This window comes from Dipodomys ordii, unplaced genomic scaffold, assembly GCF_000151885.1.
Source record: "Dipodomys ordii isolate 6190 unplaced genomic scaffold, Dord_2.0 Scaffold13, whole genome shotgun sequence".
NCBI classification, from domain to species: Eukaryota; Metazoa; Chordata; class Mammalia; order Rodentia; family Heteromyidae; genus Dipodomys; species Dipodomys ordii.
This window is the reverse complement of record NW_012267229.1, coordinates 23222149-23242779: the sequence shown is the minus strand read 5'-3', so window position 1 is coordinate 23242779 and position 20631 is coordinate 23222149. Positions and strand designations below refer to the sequence as shown.

At 40.9% G+C, this 20631-nt stretch overlaps 1 protein-coding gene across 1 annotated transcript in view; it reads right to left on the bottom strand.

Annotated features, from left to right (window-relative positions):
- Positions 1-900: 900 nt before the first annotated feature.
- Positions 901-20631, bottom strand: part of Ywhab (tyrosine 3-monooxygenase/tryptophan 5-monooxygenase activation protein, beta) — a 24445-nt gene continuing 4714 nt past the window's right edge. Inside the window, exons 2-6 of the mRNA XM_013010893.1 lie at positions 7437-7738; positions 4988-5111; positions 3640-3803; positions 2808-2903; positions 901-2424 (exon numbers count right to left, since the gene is read on the bottom strand). Of these exons, the coding sequence (XP_012866347.1) occupies positions 2368-2424; positions 2808-2903; positions 3640-3803; positions 4988-5111; positions 7437-7730 (735 nt within the window). The 5' untranslated portion in view covers positions 7731-7738 and the 3' untranslated portion in view covers positions 901-2367. The remainder of the gene's footprint in view (positions 2425-2807; positions 2904-3639; positions 3804-4987; positions 5112-7436; positions 7739-20631) is intronic.

The window sequence follows — 20631 nt, the reverse complement described above, 5'->3', positions numbered from 1 at the left end:
AACAGGACAGAGGAGACACTATAACACTTTAGACTTCCAAGAATTACACAATCTTAAGGCCAGGTGACATCTCCCAGCCTGGTTGTATCTTAAGGCTAAACATGATGGGGAGGGCTCAAGCAATCCACAAGGGACTTAACACCTGGCCAGTCTGCTGTGGAGGTTAACTGGTGGGAAGAGCTGTTTAAGCAAGGGCAATTTCTTTCCCTTTACCACACTTTGCTTTCTGGTTTTAAAGGATGAAGGCTGTTAGCATTTTTTTTTTTTTTTGGTCAATCGTGGGGCCTGAACTCTGGGCCTGGGCATTATCCCTCAGCTCTTCAGCTCAAGGGTAGAGCTCTACCACATTTGAGCCACAGCGCCACTTCCAGCTTTTTCTACTTATGTGTTGCTGAGGAATCGAACCCAGCCTCATGCATGCAAGGCAAGCACTCTACCACTGAGCCACCTTCCCAGCCCATGTTTGCCTATTTTTAAAGAAACAGCTAAAAGTAAAAATGATCCAAATAATTAAACTAGTTTTGAAAGTGGGAAGATGGTGTGACACAGCAATGCACAGGCACTAACTGATAAAACTTTTTATTTCACTTTTGAATTTTTACACTTTTCCTGATTAGTCCATGTAAGTGAAACTATAACTGTTTAAAAGACATACACAAATCTAGTACATCAATAACCAGGGAATTTTCTTTTTTTTTTTTCTCTATACTATTTTCACAACCACAGGTGGGTGTGCTTGCTAGGCAATGTAACCATCACAGAAGCAAACAGTAGGCAGAATACTGGTAAGGAAAAACAAAGGGCTACCAGATATACAGACAAGCTTGGTTCCACATTCACTACTGCATTTTCAAGCGCCAAGTATTAACTGCACATTTTTGTTCAGCTAAAAAGGAGTGATTTTTTTTCTGGTTTGTTTAAATCAGTGCATGAATTTTTCTTTTCTCAGTTCAGCATATGGACAAACAGATGGGACTCTACAGCTAGGTGGAATGTCAAAGGTAAAGGAGTGATACTGTGACACTGACGGGCCTGGCTATTCTCTGTTGTAGTGTCCACACAACTTTCCTGTGTTCTAGGGTCTTGTTTAGACATTATCTGAGAACTGAACTGGATAAGCACACTTAGGAGCTTGGTGATCATAATTAACAAGCAGTATCAGGGTTGGTTGCAATATAAGGAGAAACCATGGATACTTAAGAGTGCTTTGCTGATTCTGATTGTGGTATGACTGAAGAGCAGTAACTGTGCCCAGAACTCGAGGAAGACAGGGCAATGGTGTCAAGCTCTTCTCAACTCTGAAGCAGGGCTTGCTCACCCAATGTACTCACCCACTGTATCTCTTACGTCCTGCCCATACAGTATAAAAAGTAAACAGAAGACAAAACATAAGCTTCCAAAAGAAAATAAACATAAGGACAAAAATTTAAAGAGGAGAGAGCAAAAAATGAAAAGATCATTAAATTTTAAAATTTCAAATGCCCCAAGCTAGGAAGAACCCAAAAAATGAGTACTCTTCAAGTGAGAAGCTATCTCTACAGAACGTTATTCTTAAAGGTAGCATCCAGGAAACAGAGAAAGCCATCCGTAAGACACACGGTTTTTTATTTTTCTTTTCTTCTTTTATCTAAGTGGTAATAAGGAAAAGAGATCCCTCTGATTTCACAAGTTGCAAATCAGTATCATATTGCTGTAGGAAAGGGGGTTTAAGTCACATCGTACAGGAGCACGGGACCTATTCATGGTATCACAACCAAGTTTTCTGCCACAAACAATTCTATTTTCAGGCTTTGATCCTCAGAGGAAGACTCTACATTTGTGGTCATGAACTTTTGAGTGGCAATGGCCCAAATTGGTCAAGGATCTATATGTTCCCACAGGCAGAATCACTGTGAATTACCATTAAACTTGGATGCCAAATGGTATATGTCTCACTCCTAGTCCCAGCATTGCAATATAATCTCTATAACTTTCTGTACAACTTTACAACAGAATTGTATTTCAGTGACTATTTTGATATCAGATTAAATTTTCCAAAAAGTTATACATAATTCAGGCCTATTTTTTTCTACCAGTGAGAGTTCTGCTAAGTTACAAAACCCATAATCACAGTGTTCAGTTTTAAAAAATTAAACATACAGTAATCCTGTCAAAGTTAATCGAAATCAAAACTTCAGAATGCCGTGGCATTTATGTGACCAATTTGTGTTTTAGATACAAATACCAGCTGTTTATCCCATGGACCATTTTTGCTAGGCAGAGGCTGTGAAAAATCGAAAGTCAACGTACAATTTTTTTTTATCGCACAAAGGGATATATGTGGAGGGTACAGAGTGACACTGAACAGATCACAGAGCACAACAGACATTAGTTCTCTCCCTCCCCAGCATCTCCTTCATCTCCCTGGTTCTCCGATGTCCACAGCTGCAAAACAAAAAGAAATCAATGCTATAATCAAAGCATGGCCACTAAAACTTCCTAGGGGTGACCCAATCTGTACCTTATCTACCCTAACTTTAAAATTCCTTCTGTAGTACCTCAGGAATGACTGCAAAGCTCAAAAGCTTAGCAGTCATATGTAACTAATTTAACAATTACATCTTTCTTTCTTTTTTTTGTGGTACTAGGGACTGAGCCAAGGGCCTCCAAGTGTTGTACCACTTGAACTATGCCCCTAGACTTTTTGCTTTTCATTTGCTTCTGAGAGAAGAATCTTGCTAACTTTGCCAGGTGATTCTCCCATCTTGCTCCACAGTAGCTGTGATTACAGAAAAGTATCACTGCATCCAGCTAACAATTGTACTTACAGTGAGATTGTCCCTAAGTAGCTGCATGATCAGGGTGCTGTCTTTGTAAGACTCTTCATTCAGTGTATCCAATTCAGCAATTGCTTCATCAAATGCCTAAACAAAAAGCCTTCAGTAAATCTTCAAGCTATCAGAAACACCTCTAGCTCAATTTTTTTCTGCTAATGAGTATAAGTATTATCTCTTTCATAGTACTTGGGGGACATATTATTACTTTGTTTAAAAAAAATATACAGTGCATGCTTATATAGCAGTAACTAGAACAAACCAAAATTCCTGTATCATAACTGTCTTGTACACAGATAAGAACAGATAACCAATGCCCAAAGCTTGATGAGAAACAACTGCCGATTTTACCTGGAATTGTTTATAACCACCCACTATCACAGTCATCAAACAAAACACGCAAAAATCAGCAGGTGTTGAGAGAAGAAATCATAGTGTTCATACTTCATAAAAGATATAATTGTACCCTTAAAAAAATCTTTGTGCCAGGAGCTAGTGGCTCACGCCTGTAATCCTAGCTACTCAGGAGGCTGAGATCTGAGGATCATGTTTCAAAGCCAACCCGGGCAGGAAAGTCAGTGAGACTCTTATCTCCAGTAAACCAGTAGAAAACTGGAAATGGCCCTGTGGCTCAAGCAGTAGAGCGAATGCCTTGAGCTGAAGAGCACAGGGACAGCGCCCAAGCCCAGAGTACAAGCCCCACCACTGACCCCCAAAAAAAAAATCTTTGTAAAATTATTTGAAGATGTTCAGGCATAAAAATAAGTTACTAGAAAGCAAATGCACTGATTGACTATGACCAGGAACTGTCCTGAGTCCTTCTCACCGTTTTTGCTAGGCTGCAGGCCTTTTCAGGAGAGTTTAGAATCTCATAGTAAAAGACGGAGAAATTTAGTGCCAGGCCAAGTCGAATTGGATGTGTAGGCTGCATTTCTTTCTTACTAATTTCAAACGCTTCCTGATATGCCTGCTGGGAGTTCGACACAGTAGCTGGAAGGAATATGAAAAATTATGTATTAAGGCTAGTTTCTTTCACAGACTGCATCACACTTGATCCACTATCAAATTAGCCAACTGGGCTGAAGCAAATGATTCATCAAAATGAAAGAACAGCATTTCTGCTATTCAATTTCACATTGGCTAAATATTCTAACTCAAGCACCATATTAAATTCTTTGGGGGGGTAAAATAGGCAATTATGATGAAGTCTACTAAAGTAATTAAGAATAGACATAACCTTTAAGAAGATAGAAAACTGGGTGCCGGTGGCTCATGCCTATAATCCTAGCTATTCAAGAGACTGAATCTGGAGAATCTTGGTTCAATTGGTTCAAGACCAATCCATGAAGAAAAATTCTTGAGACTCTGTCTTCACTCTAACCAGCAAAAAGCAAGGCTGGAAATGTGGCTCAAATGATGAGTGCCAGCCTAGCAAACACAAAAGATGAATTCCAAACTCTATTAGGTATGTCACTTGGAACAAATTCAATCCTCCATCCATAATACTGGTTTTCTTTATAGCTAAAATTGCCATTATCACAATAATCCATATGGTGGAGGAATGCATTACGATGGTGGTTTCACACCACAAAATACAATAGGGCTCCCTTATTTGTATGGTTTGTTTCCAAACTCCTAACAGATTCCTGAAACTGCAGACAGTATTAAACTGGATACAGCTCTTTGTCCATATACATATATACCAATAGTAAAATTTATGAATTAGAAAAGTAGGAAATTAACAACTAATAATTAAATAGGATAACTGTAGCAATGTACTGTAACAGAAATTTGGACTTTCTGGTCATTAAATAAAGTGAGTTACTTGAACAAAAGAACTGAATTTACAAAAGTAGATCTGATAACCAAGATGGCAACTAAGGTAGCAAGTAGCATTAGTTGTAGCCGGCAGGTAGCACGCACAGGGAAGATACTTGGGACAAATGATGATTCTTGACTTGAGGATAGCATGACATTCTATCCCATCACTCAGAACCATATATACTTTAAAAATTAATGAGTTGTAATCCTCAAAATAAGCTGCTGTGGTCTTTTTTAAGTTCTGATTCCTGTAATGTTACTGTCCATGGTGAACAAAGTAAAAACTGTTCAAACATTAAGAAAGAAGACTTACTCCACAATTGTTCAGTTGTTTTTTTTTTAATGTTACTTACTTTGTTTATTGTCTCCAGATGCCACCTCAGAAAGGTACCTAAAATAATCTCCTTTCATTTTCAAGTAGAACACCTTACTTTCTGGTTGTGTAGCGTTAGGAATAAGATATTTGTCCAACAGCTCCTAAAAAATGATTCACACTGTTAAGAATTTCAAATTGTTTCAAAATGTTTTAATTATGTTTGTGATTCAAGATACACTACCACTACCAATTTTTTGAAGATCAAAAAAAAAAAATCAATAATGTTTCCATCCAAGCCTCTAAATGTTGTTTAGCCCAGGGGTTAACAGCAGATGCCTGTATTCTTCTGTTAAAGTCACCTTGACCATCCATAAGGGGTTAATTAAAATCTAGCCATTACACTGGAGTGCTATGTGTAAAAATGATGGTGCAAAACTACACTGATCACATGGAAAATCTCCCAAAAGAAATCTGAGTGAAAAAAAATGCAAACAAAAAAAGTCTATTTTAATTCCTGTACATGCACACAAATACATAGGGGGAAAGCCTAGAAGGATTAGGTTAATCATGGTTCTCTGGGTGATAAAAGATTAGAAGTGAATTTTTTACTTTACATTCTTCTGCTCTGTCCTTTAAACATACACACATGTAAATTTGTATTGCTCTTGCAAGTAGGGGGGAAAATGTTTACATTCTGAGAGGGAAAAGGTCAACAATGCAGAAAACTGCCAAACACTAAGATTGGAATCAATCTGACTAGGAAACCCCTCTTCTTGTGGTAACTGTCTTTATCCATATGACCCTGGACAGACTGCCTCATCACCCCACGCCTGTTTCCTTGGCTGTACAACTGGGGAACATAATGGCCCCCCTTCTAGGGTAGTTATGAAGATAAGTGAGCTAACATACAGAAAGTGCTTCACACGTTGCCTGGCACATAGTAAGCACTCAAAGAGTCTAAAACTATTATTAATAATAAATTCCTTTAAACATTTATGCTTACAACAAAAGTAGTTCTGAAGGAGTCCAAGCTTCGTATACAGAGCAATATTTTCGAAGAGTTGTTTTAGAATGTGGCATCCTGAAAAACTGGTTAAGAGGCAGTAAGTACCATGCTCTTCTTCACATTCTTTCAGATGCTCTTAAAAGCTGGTCTACATTTCAGCAATTATGGAACTTTCTTGCCCTTGGAATGCATGCCATACTTCATCTGAATACCAGATGTACCTAACATTCAGGAATTAGTGCACCATTAACAAAGCCCCAAATGATCAACAGGCAACAAGTTTAGCCATGACACTCTTATCTTACACCACCAGTCTAATAAAAGAGAAGCTCAATGACAAGCTTAGCGACTAGGGGATTTGATCAGCCAAAATGACAGGATGCAAGGGGCAGTAGTCATTTTAATATTCTTTGCAGGCATATAAGGTGTAATTCCTTATAGGTTAGGGATGGATGAGAATATTGTCTGATGGCTGACAAACTATACTGGTTTTCAAAAGAAAGGTGTCAAGGGTAGTAATTTGGAGAGGCAGCCAGCAGGGGAAGAGGTAGATCAACAAGTGTGAATTCCTTTTCCCGTCAAAGTAGCCCTCATTTTTACCTGATTTCACCTGGAAGAAAAAAAAAGTTCCCAGTGGGCTCAGGATGTGAGGGAAGACAATATGATAATGATTTGCTCTAGGATCCGTACCCTTCCCATCCAACCCCAAACTGTGGAAAGTGGAACTCAATCACCTAACTAGAGCTTACAGAAAACACAGGGAGAAACCCCAAATCCCCTTTGATTAACTTTGGGATATATTAGACACATGTGCCTACCCTTCAGCCAAAACCAGGGCTCTACATTTGCAAAGGCATGGCTGGGGAGAGGCTGAAAGTCAAATCAGCCCTTTATCCTCATCTACACTGGAGATGACATTGCTATGCAAACTGATTTAGCAAATACCCTATCAGTGGCTGCATCTACCTAAAATCTTATCTATCTTCTCTTTAAAAAAAAAAAAAAAGGAAGGATGTTGACTAAATGTTCCTGTTTTCCAGAGGCTAAAACTTTTAGTAAGAGAGGAAAAGTTCTCTAGAAGTGATGAACAACTTCTGGTGAGAAAAAAACAATTACGGGGCTGGGAAGGTAGCTCAGTGGTAGAGTGCTTGCCTCCATGCATGAGGCCCTGGGTTCGATTCCTCAGTACCACATAAGCAGAAAAAGCTGGAAGTGGCACTGTGGCTCAAGTGGTAGAGCGCTAGCCTTGAACTGAAGAGGTTAGCGACAGCGCCTAGGCCCATAGTTCAGGCCCCACAACCAGCAACAACAAAAAAAATAAAAAAACAACCACATCATATGCACTAAAATGAATCATAGATGACTTGCAGCTCCAGTATACTCAAGACACCCCTTTCTCTCATAGGCTGTTTGAAGGTTTGCATTTGGACATTAACTATTTCAAAGATGGCCATTTAAAGCAGAAGTGCCGGCCCCTCACCAGAACGTCATTGCAGATGTCCTGCAGCTCCGCCTCAATCTTCTCACGGTACTCTTTGCCCATCTGCTGCTTCTTCTCATTCCTCTCCGTTTTCTGCTCAATGCTGGAGATAACACGCCAGGAAGAGCGGCGGGCGCCTACCACATTCTTGTAGGCAACAGAGAGCAGATTTCTCTCTTCATTGGAGAGTTCGTGCCCCTGCTCCGTGACTGCTTTCATAGCTGCAGCCATGTCATCATAGCGCTCAGCCTGTTCAGCCAGCTTGGCTTTCTGTACCAGCTCACTTTTGTCCATGGTTGTTCCTTAGCACAAGAGCAAGAGAAAAAGAGTCCTCAGACATTCAAAGCAGCACATTCGAAAGTGAGATCTCCTTTTGCAAATGCCATCAACAATGCTGACCATATGCTGAGTACCTACAGAGTCAGGAGGTCCTTGAGGCCTCTAAATTACTTTGGTAAATTAACCTGCCCAAATTCCTATAGGAAAGATATGTTAATAACAACCCCCCCCTTTTTTTTTACAGATAAAGAATGAAGGTTTAGTTAGAGAAGGCAGGTAATATATCCCGAGTGGAAAAGGACAGAGCCAGGACTTGAACTTGATGATCTGTTCCTGCTTTTATTTTTCTCCCATTATCCTATTCTGCCTCTCCAACACAGAGACTGCTTAATAACTCTTTCTTCCTAAATTTATGCTAAATATATGTCCTTTAGTTTGTTCAGTAATTGTGTGCTTTTCAAAGCGACCTTAGCTGTGACTCCCTTTCTCACTGTCCTAATTACCTGGTTTTACCAAATCTGTTTTCCCCCACAGTATAAGACAAGTCCATCTTGAAATACAAGCTACAGAAGTCATTATCAATCCCCATGGTGGCTTTGATTCAAGAACACACTGTAGAGGAGTGAACATCAAGGTGGGTAGCACTGGCTCTTCTCCTCAGAAAAACCATGAACTTGGTTAGATCACTTAACCTGAGAGTCTCTGGGTTTTTTTGTCAGTCATGGGGCTTGAACTCTGAGCCTGGGTACTGTCCCTCAGCTCTTCAGATCAAGGCTAGTACTCTACCTCGAGCCTTAGCACCACTGCCGGTTTTCTGGTGGTTAATTGGAGATAAGAGTCTCATGGACTTTCCTGTCCAGGCTGGCTTTGAACTGCGATCCTCAGATCTCAGCCTCCTGTGTAGCTAGGATTATAGGCATGAGCCACCAGCGCCCGGCTAGAGCCTCCATTTCTTGACTGGAAATAGAATAATCATCATTTATAGAGAACAGTAATTTCTGGATAATACCTATGTAAAACGTATTACTAACCAGGAAGAGTTTATATACTGCCACTTTAAAATGCCATATATCAATCAATTCCAGGGTAAAAATAGGCTAGTAGTATATGTACTACTTTAAATACTAGTACCTGTTGGGTATGTGGTTCCAAGCTGACCAATGTTGAGTTCTGCTCTAACATTACTCAAATTTACCTAAATCATGCATATAATAACTGGTCTGAGCATCTTATGGCTTGAAACCACATGAAGGATATATATATTAATGTCGCAGAAATTACTGTTATACACATTAATACTGCTATTTGCCATTTGATCTCGTTTTTCCTGTGAGGCCACTCTAGTTCTGCTAAGACATCTTGTCCTTCAATAAAGCCAACTGAGCTACATGAGCTGCATAATGCACACATGGGAATTAAAGATGTTTGTCTGGAATCCTCTAGATGAGAACTATGATTTTTCTTCCTACTGCTTATTCTCCTATATGAGACTCCTTAACTGTAAGTTATCCCTCAGCAAATCATCTCTCCCTGGTCTTGGACATCTAAAATCACAGAATGAGACTACCTGTGGCAGGTATAATCTTCACATATCATTCCACAAGCTCTCTTACCCTTCCTAGCAGCCATCTACCAGCTAATAGAAGTCAGCAGAGAGGATGCTGCTTCCAGGCCAAAGCTGTGTAAATCTATATGTAGTTAGTTCTCCAGGCTCTGTGTTGCAGATGGGCAGTCCCTCAACAGTGGACTTCATCCCAACCTCAGGCCTAGAGTGCAGAGTATTACAGACTGGCTGGACACACAGTGTGAAAAAGAAATTTCTAACTGGGCTAAGCCAGTATGGAATAAGGATATTTGTTAACTACAACACAAGCTTGTCTACTTTCATTCAAGTATATTAAAAATAATGTATTTGAGCTGGGCATCAGTGGCTCAGGGAGGCTGAGATCTAAGGATCTGTGATCCTCAATTAAGACCATTAGCCTCTTATCTCTAATAAACCACCCAAAAGCTGGAAGAGAAGATGTGGCAAGTGGTAGAACACTAACCTTTAACAATAAAGGTCAAGAACAGCACCTAGGCCCTGAGGTTTAAGACCCAGAACTGGCGCGCACACACAAACACAGTATCATATATTTGTCACCTTAAATTTATGCACTCTTTAGCTGGGTGCTGCTGACTCATGCCTGTAATCCTACTCAGGAGGCTGAGATCTGACGGCTACGGTTTGAAGCCAGTGCAGGCAGGAAAATCTGTGAGACGCATCTCCTATTTACAAGCAGAAAATCGGAAGTGGCACTGTGGCTCAAAGTAGTAAAGTGTGCTAGCCTTGAGCAAAAAAGCTCAGGACAGCTCCCTGGCCTTGAGTTTGAGCCCCAGAACCAACCTAATAAATAAATAAAATTACACACTCTCAGCTAGGCACCACTGATGGTTTATATCTGGAATCCTAGCAACTCAGGATGTTCAAGTGGTAGTACACTAGCCTTGAGCAAAAAAAGCTCAGGGACAACACTCAGGCCCTGAGTTCAAGCCCAAGAATTCTCCCTACTTCCTGCCCTCCCCCACAAAAAAAGCTATCTACTCTCTCAATATGTCAGAGAAAAAATAAAATCCTTGGGATTATTAGGGCTAATATCTCTCTATTACATAATCTTACTTCAGTTTTCCTAAAGTGCCAGGCACAGCTATCAAAAGCAGCTTTGGCCCACTCTAAAGCTTATGAAACAGCACCTGTTAACATTTTCTATGAACAATTCCAGTTAAGTTTTGACAAGAGTCAGTTCAGTCATCAAAGGAAGCATAAGGAATACCAGAGACACAGAAGGACTGACAAGGCTGAAAGATACCAAAGCTTGTGCCCTACTAGGCCCCCAATCTAAACCCCACACCTTCTTTTTTTCTCACACATTAAAAGTAAAAACTGAATTCTAACTATACCTTAGGACCTCCCCTCAAGTAACTTCACCTTATTTTCTAAAATAAAATGTAGCCTTCTAGTTTAAGGCCAACTATTTTAAGATCCTTTGAGATCATTACAAGAGTTTCTAGAGATTAAAATGCACCCTGTTAATATAAAAAGTCTTATCTGTTTCAAAAGTACACATACACACAGAAATAACTTAAAATCCATAGCTAAATATCCTAATGCCTACTGCTTACATAACATTTCACTTATATAACATGGATTTTGAAGTAACTAGACCAATTTCAACAGGAAGTGGGTTACACAACACCCAGCAGTTTGGAGAAGGCAGCAGACAAGGGAGAAATGAATTTGTTCCTCTTACTATATCTACAATAAATATTCCATCCACAATCTTTCCCTATTCACACTGCTTTCAGTCCCTCAAGATCTCCAGCTCCCACCCCATATTTCCTATCAGATCCAGCTTCTTAAAACCCCAATCAGGACAATTCTGCCCCAAGTTTTAGTTCCTGCTGTGGATGGCAGTCAGTTTCCTCTCCTGTCAGTAAAAGTTTGCCAATGTACCTTCCTAGATTTCTCTCACAACAAGCCTTCAACACAGTATATGCTTCAGACAAAAAGGTTATCTTACATACAAAAGTGTGCTGCTTGGTCTTGACTCACTAAGTCAATCTCTCTTCCTGGAATGGCCTTTCCCATTGACAAACTAAAGTTCTCCAAACCATAGCTTCAACACTATCCTCAATATGAAGCCTTTCTTATGCCAACTCTGAGCCACATCATTTCTAGACCCCCTACCCACACAGTAAGGCACCTCCAATGTGACCAATACCACCTGCTGAAATAGTATTTTGGACATGAAGAGTTTAAAAAAAAAAAAAACCACTTGGTTTTGCTGATGGTGTTCTGCCGTGCTGAGAACTGAACCCATGCCTAGGCAAAGGCACTCTGCCACTAAACTGTATCTCAGGGTCTTGAACTGTCTCCAGCCCTGCTTTGTTGTCATCTTTTTTTTCGGGTGGTGGGATGGGGGGGGAGGGGCTTGAATTCTGGGCCTGTGTGCTGTCCTTGTGCTCTTCAGCTCAAGGCGAGCACTGTACCACTTGAGCCACAGCGCACTTCTGGTTTTCTGGTGGTTAATTGGAGTTAAGAGTCTCACAGACTTTCCTGCCCAAGCTAGCTTTGAACTGCAATTCTCAGATCTCAGCCTCCTGAGTGGCTAGGATTACAGGCGTGAGCCACCAGCGCCCAGCTTATTGCCATCTTTTTAAAAAGTAGCTACCTGATACTGGGCAGTGGCTCACACCTGCCATCCTAGCTACTCAGGAGACTGAGGTCTGAAGACTGAGGTTTGAGGCCAGCCAGAGCAGGGAAGTCCATGAGACTCGCATGTAGCTCAACTGGTAGAATACTAGCCCTGAGCAAAAAAGCTTAGGGACAGTGCCTGGGCCCTTAGTTCAGGACCCAGGACTAGAGAATGCACAGGAATGCAAAGTAGCTACCAGAAAAATTTAAATTACATATGGCTGGCATTTTATTTCTATTGGACAGCACTGTTTTAAGATAAAAATATTCACCAGGCGCTGGTGGATCACACCTGTACTAGCTACTCAGGAGGTTGATATATGAGGATCACAGTTCAAAGCCAGCCTGGGCAAGAAAGCCCTTGACTCTTATGTCCAATTAACCACCAGAAAACCAGAGGTGGCACTGTGGCTCAAGTGGTTAGAGCACTTGCCTTGAGCTGAAGAGCTGAAGGACAGGGCCCAGGCTCAGAGATCAAGCCCATGACCGACAAAAAAAAAAAGATAAAAATATTCTCCCAGGGCTGAGAAGGTGGCTTAGTGGTAGAGTGCTTGCCTAGCATGCATGAAGCCCTGGGTTCAATTCTTTAGTACCGCATAAACAGAAAAGGGGGGGAAGTTGTGGCTGAGGCTCAAGTGGCAGAGTACTAGCCTTGAGCAAAAGAAGCTCAGGGACAGTGCCCAGGCCCTGAGTTCAAGTCCCAGGACTGGCCAAAAAAAAAGAAAAAATTTCGGGCTGGGAAGGTGGCTCAGTGGTAAAGCGCTTGCCTTGCATGCATGAGGCCCTGGGTTCGATTCCTCAGCACCACATAAACAAAAAGAAAAAAGCCAGAAGTGGAGCTGTGGCTCAAGTGGTAGAGCACTTGCCTTGAGTTGAAGAGCTGAGGGACAGCACCCAGGCCCAGAGTTCAGGCCCCACAACCAGGCCCAAAAACAAAAGCAAAAAAAAAAATTCTCCCAAAGACTTTCATCTATAACAGTTATAATGCCTTACCATTTTTCTTTAGTATTAAAGTTACTCCTCTCTTTCTTTCTTTTTTTTGGGGGGTCCAGTCGTGGGGCCTGAACTCTGGGCCTGGGCATTGTCCCTCAGCTCTTCAGCTCAAGGCTAGCGCTTGAGGAATCGAACCCAGGGCCTCATACATGCAAGGTAAGCGCTCTATCACTGAGCCACCTTCCCAGCCCACTCCTCTATTTCTTAGGTGCCTTCATAAGCTCCTTTGGAGTGCATCTGCCTGCTATAGCACTCTGTACATTATTTATATGAACAAATACCTGCTAAAGGAAATGAAAACACATTGAAATTAAGAAGAATCACTCAAATTTGGTACTATTCTTTTTTTCCCCAATAATCCAAAGTTCCTATTCTTCACAAATGTGAATTTTTCGTGGAGTGATGAGAGCCTAGACTGTTTTATGGTTTCCCATGTGTGTGTCCTCAAAAGAAAGTATTTGATCCCCACCCCCACATACACATTTTATGCCTAGAACCATTAAGCACAAAACTCATACTCAAATATGTTGTTAACTTTTACAAAACTCATCATTTGTAAAGCAGAGAACACAAACTACTTATGTGTGGTACAGCAGAAAAGCAACAGTATTGTGTGCCTGAGCAATCTGTCACAACACAACATTAAGAGCTTGCTAAACCCCACTCTTCCAATTTATAAAACTTCGCTGAGGAAGCAGTATCTCCTTCAGAAGAGTTGCTATGAGCACAAGGTGCAGGGAATTACGTGGAAATACTTCTTTTAAAATGCCTGCTGCACAAATTGAAGTAATATTACTCCTCTCACATTACTATTTTAGCCCACAGAATGTGGATTCTTTTTAAAATGTACAATTGAAAAAGAACTGGTGGGGGTGTTAGTTCAGTGGTAAATGCATAGCATGAGCCAAGACCCTGAATTCAATTTGGGGTGAGGGAGGTAGATGTGGTACTGGGATTTGAACTCAGGATCTGGCACCTACTAAGAAGGCATTCTACCACTTGAGCTATGCATACCCTTCAGCCCTAGACAGAGATCAATCGATCTTAACAATACAATTCTATAAGTAAAGCAAAATTTTACATTAATTTTGCATACAAAGCATGTTATTAACCTAATACTCAGTCCCTAAATGAACTTAACTCTAAAATTTGAACTGTGGTTCTCTACCACTGAACTTTGTCTCTAGCCTTGCTCTTTGCTAGGCAATTAAGAGTTGGGAGTCTTGTGGACTTTTCTGCCTTTGAAGTGCCAGCCTCTGGATCCTAGCCTTCTGCTTGAGCTACAAGTACATAGCTTTCTTCTGGAACTTTTTACTTTTTTCTTATTGGTTGTGGAGCTTGAACTCAGAGCCTAGGCACTGTCCCCAAGCCTCTTTGTGTTCAAGACTAGTGCTCTACCACTTAAGCCACAGTGCCACTTCTGATTTTCTGATGGTTAACTAGAGATAAGAGTCTCAAGGACTTTCCTGCCCTGTTTTGGCTTCAAATCACGACCTTGTGAGCTCAGCCTCCCAAGAAGCGAGGATTCTAGGTGTAAGCCACTGGCACCTGGCTTTGAAACTCTTTTGATTTTTCTTTTTGTAGGCTGTGGAGCTTGAACTCAGGGCCTGGTGCTGTTCCTGAGCTCTTTTGTGCAAGGCTAGCATTCTACCACTTTGAGCCACAGCTCCACTTCTGGTTTTCTGGTGATTAGTTGGAGACAAGACTCAGACTTTCCTACGGGCTAGCTTCAAACCATAATCTTCAGATCTTAGCCTCTTGAGTAGCTAGGATTATAGATGTGAACTACTAGCACCTAGCTGAGAATTTTTATTTGCTTCCTCAAAAAGCTAAAAAAAAAAAAAAGACTATAGTTTTGTGACCAGGCCTGACATCAACCAAACAATCAAAACACTAGCACAGACAAACTCATTAGAGATTGCAGGGGAGTCTAGACCTGCAGTGAGCCACGAGATTTTTCCCTGTGCTAGCACACTTGAGGAAGATATTGAAACACTGAGAGCAAAAGTTCTCAAGCATACCCACATAGTGATATACTGAAGATGGATGTCACAACTTGTTCTAAGCCACTGGACTCAGTGCACTGTTACAGGACTGCAAAGCATTTGCTGACATTGTAGCAACCACTTGGTGAAATACTAGAAACAATCTAGATATCTAACAATAGGAGAATGGTTAGAGAAAAAGAGACAGATGGTACAAAACTGCATAGCCATCAAAATGAGGCATTCAATGAGAAAGATGTATTTAAAAGAGCTATAAATGACAGGGAGAAAAAGCTGCACAATATAGTGTTTCATGTTTCCAAAGAACATATACAATCAGAAAAGTTAACACCAAATGGCTAATGATTATTTTTCTAGTCTATCTCTGGGTAATAACATTTCTATAATCCTCATTTTTCACCTTTTAAAATTTCTCTGATGGCTGGGAATGTGGCTTAATGATAAGAGTGCTTGCCTAGCATGCAGGAAGCTCTGGGTTTGATTCCTTACTACTACATAAACAGAAAAGGCCAGAAGTGGCGCTGTGGCTCAAGTGGTAGAGTGCTAGCCTTGAGCAAAAGAAGCTCAGGGACAGTGCCTAGGCCCTGAGTTCAAGCCCCAGGACTAGCAAAAAAAAAAATTCTTTGCTTAATTTTTTTTTCTGGCTGTGGGATTTGAACTCAGGGCCTGGATGCTGTCCCTGAGCTTGTTTGATCAAGGTTAGTGCTCTACTATTTGAGACATAGCACCACTTCCAGTTTTTGAGTGGTTAATTAGAAATAAGTTTCATGGGGACTTTTCTGCCCAAACTGGCTTCCAACCACGATCCTCAGATCTCGGTCTCCTGAGGTAGATAGGATTACAGGCGTGAGCCACTGGTGCCTGGCAGGTATGATTTTGTTGTCTGAAACATAATCTCATTATGTAGCCCTACTAGCCTAGAACTTTTTGATTCTCCAGCCTCTTGGTTGCTGGGATTACAAACATGCATGCACTACATTCGGTAGCTTTTTAAAAAAGTGACTAAAGTGCCAGGCGCTGGTGGCTCATGCCTATAATCCTAGCTACTCAGGAGGCTGAGATCTGAGGATCACAGTTCAAAGCCAGCCTGGGCAGGAAAGTCTGTGAGACTCTTATCTCCAATTAACCACTAGAAAACCGGAAGTGGTGCTGTGGTTCAAGCAGTAGAGTGCTCACCTTGAGCTGAAGAGCTGATGGACAGTGCCCAGGCCCAGAGGTCAAGCCCCATGACCAATCCAAAAAAAAAAAAAGGTGACTTAAGAATCCCAATTACTTGGGAGACCAACTTCAGCAAAAAGTTAAGAGTCCATCTTAACAAAATTAAAGCCAGGAGAAGTAAAGGTATCTCTCAAGAGGTAAAGCATCAAGCACTGAGTGAGAAAGCCAAATCAGCGTACAAGGCCAGTAACAGTACAGGCACACGCGCACGCACACACACACACACATAGCCAGGTGTGGTTGTACACACAGAAATCCTAGCTTTCCAACCAAGAGGCTGAAGGCAGGAGGATTATGGTCTAAAGCTAGCTGGGCAAAAATCAAGACAGCCTATGTGAAAGATAACCTAAAGCAAAAAGGACTAGAATCAATTCATGTGGTAAAACATTTCCCTAGAAAGTGCAAGGTAAGTGTAAGGCCAAGTTCAAACCTCTATACTATAAGGGGATGGGAGAAGAACCACTATTGCAGAGAAACAGCTATGATTTTTTTTTTCCTGTAGTGCTGGCGATCAAACCTAGGACCTTGCACATGCCAGGCAAGCAGACTTCCTGAGAAATAGTGCTAAATGTGCCCACAAAATAACAGAGTATCTGTAAATAACCTAGCTCCTCATTTTAGTTCTTTGCTTACGGGACATTTTTCTAATAATGTTCAAAATTCAGACATCATTTTGCAGTGGTCACCGTAGATATCTAAGGACAAAGACAAAAAAAATGATAATCTATCACTAGCCTATACTTTTAAAAAGGCATGAAAGAGATGGTTTTTAGAGACATTTTCACCTACGTTTTGTTTTCAAGGAAAAGAAACATATTCAATTCTAATATTTATTTCTTTGTGTCAGGCCTGGGTACTGTCCCTGAACTTTTTTTTTTTGGGGGGGGGGAGGGAGGTGCTGGGGCTTGAACTCAGGGCTTGGGCACTGTCCCTAAGATTCTTTTGCTCAAAGCCAGCATTCTTACCACATGAGCCACAGCACCACTTCTAGCTTTTTCTGTTTATGTGGTATTGAGGAATCTAACCAGGGTTTCATGCATGCTAGGCAAGCACTCTACCACTGAACCACATTCCCAGCTCCTCCCCCTCCCCGAGTTTTTTTGCTCAAGGCTAGTGCTCTACCATTTGATCCGTGACTCCACTTCCATTCTTAGTAGTTTGTTGGAACAGACTTTGCTGCCTGGGCTGGCTTCAAACCACAATCCTTAGAGTAGCTAGGATATAATACACTTTAACTGTACTTAACTATTAGATATTTACAATGAGGATTCTGTTATCAATTATGTACCAGGAATTTTCCCAAGCTTTATATAAAATAAGCCGGGTGCTGGTGGCTCACGCCTGTAATCCTAGCTACTCAGAAGGCTGAGATCTGAGGATCCCGGTTCAAAGCCAGCCCAGGCAGGAAAATCTGTGAGACCACCAGAAAACTGTAAGTGGCCCTATGACTCAAGTTGGTAGAATGCTTACCTTGAGCTGAAGAGCTCAGGGACAGCACCCAGACCCAGAGTTCAAGCCCCACAACCGACAAAAAAATAAAAAAGTGTGTGTGTGTATGTTTTTAGAAACACAGTTGTTTCTAGAAAACACTTGTTTTTAGAAAAGCTTTATATACATATAACAAATATAGGCTCCTATAAAGGAACCAAGTGATATTTTCCATACCACCATAATAGAACTTCTCTACTCATCTCCTCAGTGATAGAAGCAGAGATTAATAGGTACCAAGTGAGATTATGTAGTAAAATGCCTATAAAGTACACAGGCTCTTAGGCAAATACCTTTACCCTTAATTCTCAGTACAAAATATAATTCATAGAATCCAATGAATGTTGTCATAACTGTAAAATGAAAATCAGTATTCCCAAGAACACTAAATTATTCACTGAGAGTTGAAAAGAAATTTCATGAGTATGACCATCTCCTCTGAGAATTTAACTCTAATGGTAGAAATATCAGAAGGCAACAGATTTAAAGGGACAATGCTTCTCTTGGAAAAGCAAGCAGGTAGAAGACATTTAGTCTAAAAGGATATGAGCCCTAACTTGTTTTATGGTTGATAGGGATGTATAGGAAAAAACTACTAGAAAGAAAAACCCAGAGTGGATAAAGAATGAGGAAAATTAATAACTATAAGGAAAAGTTTCATTGGGGTAAGGAACTGACCACAAATTCTGAAGAGCATTTGTTGTAACACACATAGAGCATCTTTAGTACCATAAAGCAGATTACAGCTCTAGAAACACTGCTGAAGGAAACTCATGCCAAGCTACTGCAAGAGAAAATGACAGTCAGTGGGACCAGTTGGTTAGTGGGTGTTACCCAGAAAAAGTTAAGTACTCCCAGCTCTCAAAGAAAACTACTCACTGAAAAACACCTACTCTAAAAATGTCTGTGTGCTGTTCCACACACAAAATTTGGTGTCCTAAAATACATTTAATTCCATTCAAACATTTGAGGTTCTTTGTTAGGACAGAAACACAGCATATCTGAAATATAGTCATTAATTTTCTGTCCAATGAATACTGAACTGTGATGAAACTGTACCCTTACTTTGAAACCTCTTCATTTTTCCACCTAAGTTGTTGAATATCATTGTAGATTATGTCCAGTGAGTCAACTGAAACAATTATGGTGTTAAGTGATTTGTCAAAGGTCACATAATAGCATATATGACAATAAATGGATCTCTTGGCTTTAAGTGATCAATCCAGAAAAACAATATGCTAATTCTGACCCATAAAGACAGCCTAATTAGCTGACTTTATCAATTAGATTTCAAAAGTTTGGGGCCCACCAATATAATGAAGCTACCCCGTCCAATATACCAGAACCACACACCAATTCCATAGGTGAATTGATAACTGAGTGTGTTTTCTCATTGCTAAGATAGGCAAAGTTATCTAATAATGTTCTCAGAAGAGGGATGGGAAGGTGGCTCAGTGGTAAAGTGCTTGCCTTGCATGCATGAGGCTGAGTTCGATTCCTTAGTACCATATAAGCAGAAAAAGCCAGACGTTGGAGCTGGGAAGGTGGCTCAGTGGTAGAGCACTTGCCTTGCATGCCTGAGGCCCTGGGTTCGATTCCTCAGCACCACATAAGCAAAATGAAAAAAGCCAGAAGTGGTGCTGTGGCTCAAGTGGTAGAGCGCTAGCCTTGAGTTGAAGAGCTGAGGGACAGCGCCCAGGCCCAGAGTTCAGGCCCCAGGACCGGATCCTCCCTCCCCCCCAAAATAAAAAAGATTCTCAGAAGGAATAAATCTTATCATAACAAAAAACTTGTAGCCGTCTGTGTACTCTATGAACAAATGAACAGCAGCCATAGTGTATTCTACACCAAAGTTTACAAATGGTCAATGAGTGAAAGGACACTCCATCCACCCTACTTCTTTTATATCCAGACTTGTTTCTTTAATGATTTTACTACCAAGGTTTGAACTCAGGGCCTCAAGACTATTCAGCTTCAACTCTTACCACTTTGAGCCATATCTCCAGCCCAAGTTTTTGCTGGTATTTTGGTGATATCTCAAAGACTTTTCTGCCCATGTTGGCTTTGAATCCTCTGGATCTCAGCTCCTGTGTAACTAGGAATACAGGTGTGAGCCACCAATGACTGACTCTTTTAAAAGGCACTAATTACTTATGCCCATATCTAAATAGCACTTAACACAGTGTACTGTAAATATCTTTCAACTCCTATACTAGGTTGCAAGCTTAAGGAAGAAATTCACTTTACCTTTGGACATACCATGTCTACCACAATGAGTGCAAGGCACTTCATCAACTGATGCATTTTTTTAAAGTGAACAAGCTGTTATTTCTCATATAGACACAGACAAGAAGACCACATCTGACTAGAAAACAGACTATATACACAGCCCACCTCAACCTACTTCTTAAAAAGAGCCATCTCAGGTTTTGTTTTTTTCACTTGCCAATGGTAATATTGATTCAAACTGGGTTTTAATAAGTCCTTGAAACACTTTCCATCCACCTCCATTCCAAAAGCCAATCAACACCTGCAATCTCTACTCAGGCCATGGTTCAAGGACAGCACAGAAAAAAGTGAGAACTCATCTCAGCAAATAACTTGATATAGTGGCTCATGCCTATAATCCAAGTTTGAAGGAGGCCCAAGGTCAGGCTGCCCTAACCAGAAGGGCTGGAGGCATGGCTCAAGGGGCTTTTTCTGGTAATGTGATGCTGAGGAATCAAACCTCATGCATGCAAGGCAAGTACTCTACCAGTGAGCCACCTTCCCAGCCTCTGCAACACAGTTTTCTAATGACCAATCATGATTCCCCATGCTTACTTAAGAAAAAGGTACAATAGTTCTTTTCAAAGAATCATGTAAGGTTGGCATTACAGTATATGCCAAAGCTGGGAAGGTAGCTCAGTGGTAGAGCGCTTGCCTTGCATGCATGAGGCCCTGGGTTCGATTCCTCAGCACCACATAAGCAGAAAAA